General features: G+C 43.0%; 1 protein-coding gene across 1 annotated transcript in view; it reads left to right on the forward strand.

Moving 5' to 3' along the window:
• Nucleotides 1-10,783, forward strand: part of adcy1a (adenylate cyclase 1a) — a 56,033-nt gene that overhangs the window by 22,808 nt on the left and 22,442 nt on the right. Inside the window, exons 5-8 of the mRNA XM_080472635.1 lie at nt 2,674-2,801; nt 3,858-4,016; nt 6,391-6,532; nt 8,270-8,425. Coding sequence (XP_080328761.1) covers nt 2,674-2,801; nt 3,858-4,016; nt 6,391-6,532; nt 8,270-8,425 — 585 coding nt within the window. The remainder of the gene's footprint in view (nt 1-2,673; nt 2,802-3,857; nt 4,017-6,390; nt 6,533-8,269; nt 8,426-10,783) is intronic.

A 10,783-nucleotide genomic window follows, 5' to 3' on the forward strand; every position in this document is an offset into this window, starting at 1 on the left:
CACAACACAACAACAAAAAGCCACAACACAACAACAGAAAGTCACAACACAACAACAGAAAGTCACAACACAACAACGAAAAGCCACAACACAACAACAAAAAGCCACAACACAACAACAGAAAGTCACAACACAACAACAGAAAGTCACAACACAACAACAAAAAGCCACAACACAACAACGAAAAGTCACAACACAACAACAGAAAGTCACAACACAACAACAGAAAGTCACAACACAACAACGAAAAGCCACGACACAACAGAAAGTCACAACACAACAACGAAAAGCCACAACACAACAACAGAAAGTCACAACACAACAACAGAAAGCCACAACACAACAACAGAAAGCCACAACACAACAACAGAAAGTCACAACACAACAACAAAAAGCCACAACACAACAACAAAAAGCCACGACACAACAGAAAGTCACAACACAACAACAAAAAGCCACAACACAACAACAGAAAGTCACAACACAACAACAGAAAGTCACAACACAACAACAGAAAGTCACAACACAACAACAAAAAGCCACAACACAACAACAAAAAGCCACAACACAACAACAGAAAGTCACAACACAACAACAAAAAGCCACAACACAACAACAAAAAGCCACAACACAACAACAGAAAGTCACAACACAACAACGAAAAGCCACGACACAACAGAAAGTCACAACACAACAACGAAAAGCCACAACACAACAACAGAAAGTCACAACACAACAACAGAAAGCCACAACACAACAACAAAAAGCCACGACACAACAGAAAGCCACAACACAACAACAAAAAGCCACAACACAACAACAGAAAGTCACAACACAACAACAGAAAGTCACAACACAACAACGAAAAGCCACAACACAACAACAAAAAGCCACAACACAACAACAGAAAGTCACAACACAACAACAGAAAGTCACAACACAACAACAGAAAGTCACAACACAACAACAAAAAGCCACAACACAACAACGAAAAGTCACAACACAACAACAGAAAGTCACAACACAACAACAGAAAGCCACAACACAACAACGAAAAGCCACGACACAACAGAAAGTCACAACACAACAACGAAAAGCCACAACACAACAACAGAAAGTCACAACACAACAACAGAAAGCCACAACACAACAACAGAAAGTCACAACACAACAACAAAAAGCCACAACACAACAACAAAAAGCCACGACACAACAGAAAGTCACAACACAACAACAAAAAGCCACAACACAACAACAGAAAGTCACAACACAACAACAGAAAGTCACAACACAACAACAAAAAGCCACAACACAACAACAAAAAGCCACAACACAACAACAGAAAGTCACAACACAACAACAAAAAGCCACAACACAACAACAGAAAGTCACAACACAACAACAAAAAGCCACAACACAACAACAAAAGGCCACAACACAACAACAGAAAGTCACAACACAACAACGAAAAGTCACAACACAACAACGAAAAGCCACGACACAACAGAAAGTCACAACACAACAACAGAAAGCCACAACACAACAACGAAAAGCCACGACACAACAGAAAGTCACAACACAACAACGAAAAGCCACAACACAACAACAGAAAGTCACAACACAACAACAGAAAGCCACAACACAACAGAAAGTCACAACACAACAACAAAAAGCCACAACACAACAACAAAAAGCCACGACACAACAGAAAGTCACAACACAACAACAAAAAGCCACAACACAACAACAGAAAGTCACAACACAACAACAGAAAGTCACAACACAACAACAAAAAGCCACAACACAACAACAAAAAGCCACAACACAACAACAGAAAGTCACAACACAACAACAAAAAGCCACAACACAACAACAAAAAGCCACAACACAACAACAGAAAGTCACAACACAACAACAAAAAGCCACAACACAACAACAAAAAGCCACAACACAACAACAGAAAGTCACAACACAACAACGAAAAGTCACAACACAACAACGAAAAGCCACGACACAACAGGAAGTCACAACACAACAACAAAAAGCCACAACACAACAACAGAAGGTCACAACACAACAACGAAAAGCCACAACACAACATCAAAAAGCTACAACACAACAACAAAAAGCCACAACACAACAACAGAAAGTCACAACACAACAACGAAAAGTCACAACACAACAACGAAAAGCCACGACACAACAGAAAGTCACAACACAACAACAGAAAGCCACAACACAACAACAGAAAGCCACAACACAACAACAGAAAGTAACAACACAACAACGAAAAGCCACAACACAACAACAGAAAGTCACAACACAACAACAAAAAGCCACAACACAACAACAAAAAGTAACAACACAATAACAGAAAGCCACAACACAACAACGAAAAGCCACAACACAACATCAAAAAGCTACAACACAACAACAGAAAGCCACAACACAACATCAAAAAGCTACAACACAACAACAAAAAGCTACAACACAACAACAGAAAGCCACAACACAACAACAGAAAGCCACAACACAACAACAGAAAGCTACCTCCGGGAGTCGGGTGTCTTTTCTGTGCTACTCTAAGTCAAACATATGAACTTCAGGCAAATATGGGCGCAGTTCTTTTCAGCGGCTCACACTCCTGTGCCGTGTGTCTCTGCGTGTCCGCAGGAGAACCACTGCAGGCGGATCAAGATTTTGGGCGACTGTTACTACTGCGTGTCGGGTCTGACACAACCCAAGGCCGATCACGCCCACTGCTGTGTGGAGATGGGCCTGGATATGATCGACACCATCGCGTGAGTCACACACGCCAACACAGACACATGCTTGATATTAGACACGGATCCCACATGTATGTATAGCAACTCTCCTGAATGTGTTGACTGGTCATTTGTGAAATGTAAAGATTTGCTCTGATTATCTTAATTAGCAAAGAGGTAAGGTTTGTATATTTTTCTCTCCATGAGTGAGTGGACTGTTTATGATCACTCATCTGGTTTCAGTTTGGTGGAAAGTTACTTTGTGCTCAGTGGTTTTCAAATTCTTTCTCCTCAGAGGTGCTCAGATTGACGCGAAGGCCCCGTTTACAACCTCTTTAAGTGAAAACTCAAAAACTTTTGTTGAGTTTTTGGGTCTCCGTTTACACACAAGGAGCATTAAAATTGTGCAATCCACTATTGAGAAACTCTTTAGCATGTAGCATGTAGCATCGGCAGTGTGTGAGCCCAGAAACTCTTTAGCATGTAGCATGTAGCATCAGCAGTGTGTGAGCCCAGAAACTCTTTAGCATGTAGCATGTAGCATCGCCAGTGTGTGAGCCCAGAAACTCTTTTGCTACCATGCCTGACCCAACCACAGTTAGATAAAATTATCTATATAATCTATAAAAACTTCCTGTTTGTCCTTGTTTGTCCACGTTTTAACATCCAATGTGGCGCCCGGGGCTGATTCAATAGTTCCTCCTTTTCTTGTTCTTCCATCTTCCTCTTATTCCTTCCACCTCCTCCCCCTGCTGCCCCTCTTCTTCCCTTCTCCTCCTCCTCTTCTTCCTCCTTCTCCCTGTCCTCCTCTACTTCTCCCTCCTCCTCCTGCTGCCCCTCTTCTTCTTTCCTCCTCCTCCTCCTACACTTCTCCCTCCTCCTCCTGCTGCCCCTCTTCTTCTTTCCTCCTCCTCCTCCTATTCTTCTTCCTCCTCCTCCTGCTGCTTCTTTTCTTCTTCCTCCTCTTTCACCTCTTCCACCTTCTCCCCCTACCTGCTTCTGTCCTCTGTTTCGTCCTCCTCCTCCTCCTCCTCCCTGTCCTCCTTTACTTCTCTCTCCTCCTCCTCCTCCTCCTCTTCCTCCTCCCTGCAGGTCGGTGGTGGAGGCGACGGAGGTGGACCTGAACATGCGTGTGGGTCTGCACACGGGCCGGGTGCTGTGCGGCGTGCTGGGCCTGAGGAAATGGCAGTACGACGTCTGGTCAAACGACGTCACGCTGGCGAATGTGATGGAGGCCGGAGGGCTGCCGGGGTCAGTGCCGACCGCTACACCCACTGAGAGCGAACTGGAAGGCAACACTCACACACAGTTTCCCAGCAACAGAGCCCAGTGATGTACAGTATGCATCCAATCAGAACATTACCAGATGGGTAAATGAGTCCCTTTCTGCGCGCTGCGTTTATCTTTACACGCTTGTCAAATGTTTATGAATACTGATGAGACACACTTTCTTCTGTTACAAAGACATGGAGGAAGAACAACGTCTTTAACCAACTCACACTAGTTCCCAGCACTATTAAAACAACAACAACAACAACAACAACAACAACAACAACAACAACAACCACAACAACCACTTTTTTTATTTCTCCACCAATCTAAAACTGGAAAAAACACAGTATCCCCTCCTAAATATGACCAGTTGTTGTCATCTCAAATTTACTGTCCCAAGTATTCAAACAGCACTGGAAAAAAAAATGTGAGGTGGTTTTGATGATTATTACTGTTATTGTCTTGTATTTAAAGTTAACGTAGATATGAAACACAAGTGACGATATTAGATAAGAGAGCGAAGAGAAGAGCGTCGCCGTCATAATTTTATTTATTGATTCAACTCAAATGTATTTCTATTTTTTTTTTTTTTAATCTATTAATATTTATGTTGTTTATATTCATTACACGTTGTTTTATTCCCGTTTTGGATTCATGGTGCCTTCAAGGCAGCTTGGAAACTGGATTATTACCAGTTAATTTCGAATTTCCCACTTGGGACCGTCCCATGGAGGCAAAGAAAACTGCTGATAAATTCCAAAAAATGTTTGCTTCGCTCATATAAGCCAACATACGGATGAAATGATGCGTGTAAAATCAACCCTATTGATAGGAAAAGCTTCAGAACTCATTGGAATACATATTCTAGGCAGCTCACGACAATTTTTTCTCTTTTAAATAATGAAACTTGAAAAAAAATGCTGTTTGTCATATTGATTTCTTTATTTTAAAAGCATTTATTAACGTTTAATTGTCGTCATGTTGTGACCTCACATCATCGTTTTGATCGTTTTTCCCGGTGGGAAATTTAATGTTTGACCGAATTCAGATGCCTTTTTATGCTTGGAAGTCAAATCTAATTTTTTTTCATTCATCTAGTTATTATTTCAAACAGATTTATTGGTGATTTCATCGTGTATGAACGTATCTTTCACATGAAAACAGACAAGAGCTGGCAGCTCAAATTAACATTGGTTTGTTGGGACTTTCCAAGTGGGAAGATTCCTGTTTGGAGGAGTTCAGACCACTTTCCCACTTGGAAATTACGTCTTTATTATTTTTACTTCTGAACCAAAGACCTCATGTAAATGAATGAATCACTGAGACTTTGTATTGGAACTTAGAATTTGGACTTTATTTACATAAACTCAAGCGCATCGTGAAACTAGAGCTACACTCGGTAGAGCGCAGACCTTGGCCAACGCCACATTTGCCAGTTAGCATCGCTAGCATGTTAGCCGTTAGCTCATATCGATGCTAACTAGGTAGGTCAGGTAACGTCACTGTGCGAAACGCTGAGCAAGGAGCGTCTCCATGGCAACAGACGCTGATCTCCTTTGCTCTCATCCGCTTTGCATGCGACATTTCTTCGCAGTTTTTTGTGATTTATTCGGAAACAGATTAGCCGTTAACGTCCCAAAATCTCATCAATTCGTCCATGGATGATGACAGATCATCCGTGAAGATTTCATTCAACTTGGGTTAATAGATTTTGCGAAAAGTTGGTAAAATACATACAAACCAATTAATGAATATATAACCACACACAGACAAAACCTTAACCTTCTCGGCCAAAGAGGGCTGCAGTCTGTCGCAACATCCCGCTCACTCACAGTGTTACACATTTATAACATGTTGTTATTATATCGGGAAGCTTTTTCCAAGTCCGAGTACTCTGTGTGGTATCGGACCGGATACCTGATACTCGTATCGGTATCGGTATCGGTACCGGTATCAGTGAATCCTCTATTAAACTAAAACACTAGAAGAAATGCGAGTCACTGCGACCACATTCGTTGTCACTCTCGGAGTTTTCACATATTTTCAAAAATTGGAGAAGAGCGAAAGAGAGAAGCTGAAAACACGGCAGAGCGGTTAAATTAGCATCACTTCATTAAAGGAAACTGGGATTTGCATTTTAAAAAGATGTGAAACGAGGTCGCCTCTTGGCTCAATTTGCTGTTGTTTCAAGTGAAGTAATAAGATTTTAGGACTTGTTAGCAGATAAAGTGACTGATTTTGTTGGGAGAAACGCCGAGGGGGACGTTAGGCCTCTGCAATAATGACGGGACGAGGGGGGGGGGGGGGGGGTGCGTCTCATTCATAACACTGCCGGCTCTGTGTGCTCCCTCAGAAAGGTGCACATCACACGGACGACCCTGGAGTGTCTGAACGGAGACTACGAGGTGGAGCCCGGCTTCGGCCACGAGAGACACGCCTTCCTGCTGAAGCACCACATCGAGACCTTCTTCATCGTGCCGTCGCACCGACGCAAAGTACGCCCGCACGCTTTCCTTTCCGCATTTACTCCCGCCGCCGTACGACTGGAGGGGTGACGCAGCTGTCAGTGTTGTAATAGTTAATCCCCTGGTGCAGAGAGGGAGGCGGGCCATGTGTTAAGCTGGCATACACATGACTGGTGTCACTATCTCGCACCGGCTGCACATGTGCAATTGAGCCTGCCTGCGTGCGTGTGAGTGTGTGCGTGCGTGCGTGCGTGCGTGTGTGTGCGTGTGTCTCGTTGCATTTTAAATCCCCCAGCAGACGCTCACAAGCACGCAAGTAAACGCTGGACACGTCTCCGGGTTTTCTAACAGCAAACACACACAGTTTCCTGTAAAAGTCCACCCGAGTTTCTTTTTCATGAACGAGACGAGTTTACAACCCGCGGCTGAGGCGTGGTTGGCAGAGCGGGACGCCTCTCAATTGGGAGGTTGCAGGTTCAATTCCCCATCTGGCCGCACGTCAAAGTGCCCTTGAGCAAGACACTGAGCCCAAAACTGCTGTCAGTGCACGCTGCAGCCGCCTCCATTGGTGTTCCATACTGAGAGTTTTGTCGGGCTGATTTTGTAATGATTACGTTCCTCATATAAACGCCAGTAATGAAATGATCAGCTAATATTTGAATATTATATTATTGTATTTGTGAACGATGTAAGTCTTTGGAGTTAAAAAAGGCCCCCTGTGAGAAGTTTCGTGTTTACGTGGCTACGTTCAAAAAAATTACCTGTTTCCATGGAAACGGCAGAAACGCTTAAAACTAAGTAGTTTTCATTTGGGCCACTAGTTTGTGCTGTTGATTGTTTTTTGTAATGAAACCATGAAGATAGATTATCTATTTTTTTCTAAATATATTTTCATAGAATATAACTTTAATGAATCATATTATCACTAATTTGTATACATATTCATCGGTATGTGGGGAGGTGGCGTATGCAGGATTGAACACATGATAAAAAATATAACATGTCGGAAATCAATTAATAGATCAAACAAAAAAAAACATTCACGTGTTCGCAGAGAATAATACGCTTTATAAAAACATTAGTAATGGGAGAACACAGACATTCTAGTGGACGGATCACCAAGTTGGATTGTTATTTACGGTGACTGTCAAAATAAAACTACCAAGTCCCAGGAGAGTAAGGACTGGGAGTCACGACACGACAGAGGAAAACTTTGTTCTTATTGTCCAGCTACTCCTGGACGTGTATTCAATAGCGAGCCAGCGACTTCATTACTAGCGGGTTAGTAGGAGAGTTTAAAAACATGTTCCACTTTGAAGACACCATTTGTTTTAAATATTTAAATACAAAGCAGGAAAATGTACGCATCGAATGTATCGGGATCGACGCACACCGAACAGAAGAGTAACGTCTCCCCGACCTGATATGACGAACATGTTGAACATTCATTCTTTACTGTCAGTTTGTTCGCGGTTCGACAGCTCATGAAAACTAAACCACACTTTATAATGTTGCACTGCATAATATTCAGCATTAACAACAAAAACAACAGTTCGAGCAAAATAGTTTGACTGGTGTCGTCGACTGCTCCAAGCTACCGCCTCCAGTCTGTTGACGTTGGTCATTCTGTTCAGTTACTGTTAATAATCTAGCGAGAGGATTTTGTTGCTGTTTCAGCCGTTGCGTCGCCGGCGCTCCACGTGGTGTCGGTTTCGTCGGCGGTGAAAAGTTCACCTGCGATATTTTACACTCTGTCTTTATTTCTAGATCTTTCCTGGTCTCATTCTGTCGGACATCAAGCCAGCCAAGAGGATGAAGTTCAAGACGGTGTGCTACCTGCTGGTGCAGCTCATGCACTGCAGGAAGATGTTCAAGGCCGAGATCCCCTTTTCCAACGTCATGACCTGCGAGGACGACGACAAGGTGGGAATACCTTCACTGGCGACGGGGAGGGAAGGTCAAGTACGCTCCGGATGATGAGCTGAAAGAAACATATTCATAAGCGAATGGCAAACAGCTGAGAGGAGCTACCGACACGGCAGTTCAGTTCTGCTAATGCTAATCAACGCTACGGGGATACAGGATAATGCTGATGTATGTGGGACATGTTTCATGTTGCTGACGGGAGGCCTGAGCTACTGCAGGGGGAACAAGAGTTTAGTGGATTAGTAACAGGGTTGTTGTTCATTGGAGACGAACGCTCCTGATAATGCTGAAGCTAATAGTGAGCTCAGAAAATGAGAGAGAGGCAGAGAGAGAGAGAGAGAGAGAGAGAGAGAGAGAGAGAGAGAGAGAGAGAGAGAGAGAGAGAGAGAGAGAGAGAGAGAGAGAGAAGCTCATAACACAATTCCTCTAATATTTCATCACTTAAATATATGCTCTATAATCTGGATGTTAGAGGAGGAAGATGCTCTATAATCTCGATGTTAGTGGAGGGAGATGTTCCATAATCTGGATGTTATTGGGAGGGAGGAGATGCTTTGTAATCTTGATGTTAGTGGAGGAAGATGCTCTATAATCTGGATGTTGGAGGGAGGAAGGTGCTCTATAATCTGGATGTTAGAGGGAGGAAGATGCTCTATAATCTGGATGTTAGAGGGAGGAATATGTTCTAAAATCTGGATGTTAGTGAGAGGAAGATGCTCTTTAATCTGGATGTTAGAGGAAGAAGATGCTCTATAATCCGAATGCTAGTTGCATTCAGATTATGCATGTAAACTGAAATTACAATCTGTTAGAGTAGATATCAGATGTAATTGAGCGTCGTTTGTGAAGTAGATCAGACCCAAAGTCTTTGACAAAGGAACATATAAAAGGAAATCTGCTGAGTTGCTGTCAGAGTCGTGGTGTTTGTGGATTTCCAGCGACTCCAGAAACCTTCAACATTTTAATGTAGGAGTTTAGTGAAACAGCAACACAGCTTGCTATGATGCTAATGCTAAAGCTAACAGTGAAAAACTGTGTTCAAAGATGACAAAAGCAAAAACTAAAAAAAATCAATTTCACTGAAGCTTCAGTAACTCTGGCCGCGCTAGTAACTTTGTAATCCGTTACTGGCGTGCTTTTGCTCCAGGCAGCGGCGTTACAGTCGTGTGACGCAACGTTCCAAAGGAAGTAGGTCACGCGCGTGTTTTTACCGCCACTGCAGGAGATGTGAATACTTGTCTGGGTTATGTAGTAAAACAAGGAAATCCCTCTAATGGGTTTGTATGTCCATTTGTGACGGAGCGAAAACCCACAGGCCTCGCTAATCTGCCGCGCACACAATCACGGGCAGAACGGACGCAGCGCGGTAATCTGGATTTCTAGACTTCGCCGAGTCGCCGGTACTGCAGGGCTCCTGCATTACGACGGATTGGTGAGAAGTAATAGATACGACGAGCGACCTCCGAGCCCGCCGAGTGTGTGGACGCCGTCCGTCGTGGCGTGGGCGCCAATCTGTGCGCGTCTGTGCCAGATGATATTCCCGTGGGAGCATTAATTGGCGTGTTTCTCGTTATCGCCGTGTGTTTGTGACGCAGCAGTGAGTCACGCGGTTCAGCCCTCCGTCTGGCCGGCCGGCGTGTCGGCGTCGGCCGGCGTCGTGTCGTCGCGTTGGTCCGGCTGTCAGAAATAGCCCGCTAGCTGTAATCCACACAACTGCGCGATGCCCGGCCGGGCATTAGTACTTCACGATTCTGACGAGGTTGTATTATGACTGCAGTAATCACCCGCAGCCTAATATCATCTCCTCTAATAGCATTATGGGCACATTGTTACCTGATTATCCGAGTAGCCAAAAGCCTAGCATTGTGACACAGAGCAATTTCGTAATAGAATTAAAACACAAAATATAATCTCTTTTAGCAAAACAACCTTTTTTTTAAATCTGTTTAATTTTGAAAATGTAGTGAATGCAATACTTTTAAAAATACTTATTTTAGTAAAAGTACAATTTCAGAGTTTAAAATTGACTGACAAAAAAGTACAAGTTCACGAGAAAAAAAACAAAAAACTTCTCAATAACAGTAATTTGATATTTTGCATATCATTTGCATATGGAGTATAAACTTGTACTCGGTAACAGCAAGTACCTAAAGATTTGTACTTTTTCTTTAATAAAGTGATATCAGTACATCCCTGTTGTTCTTTTACTTCAAGCATTGAAACACCATCAAGTTCTACAGAGTTTCTGCTGAAATCTAAATGTACGTCTCAGTGCAATTACTATGTCTGAACTTTAAAATCTGCAGTCGTACATAATGCAATCCAGGGAAAAATAAAGATTTGGGTTAGTGCTGA

Source organism: Lipophrys pholis (genome assembly GCF_963383615.2).
Source record: "Lipophrys pholis genome assembly, chromosome: 10".
Taxonomy (NCBI): domain Eukaryota; kingdom Metazoa; phylum Chordata; class Actinopteri; order Blenniiformes; family Blenniidae; genus Lipophrys; species Lipophrys pholis.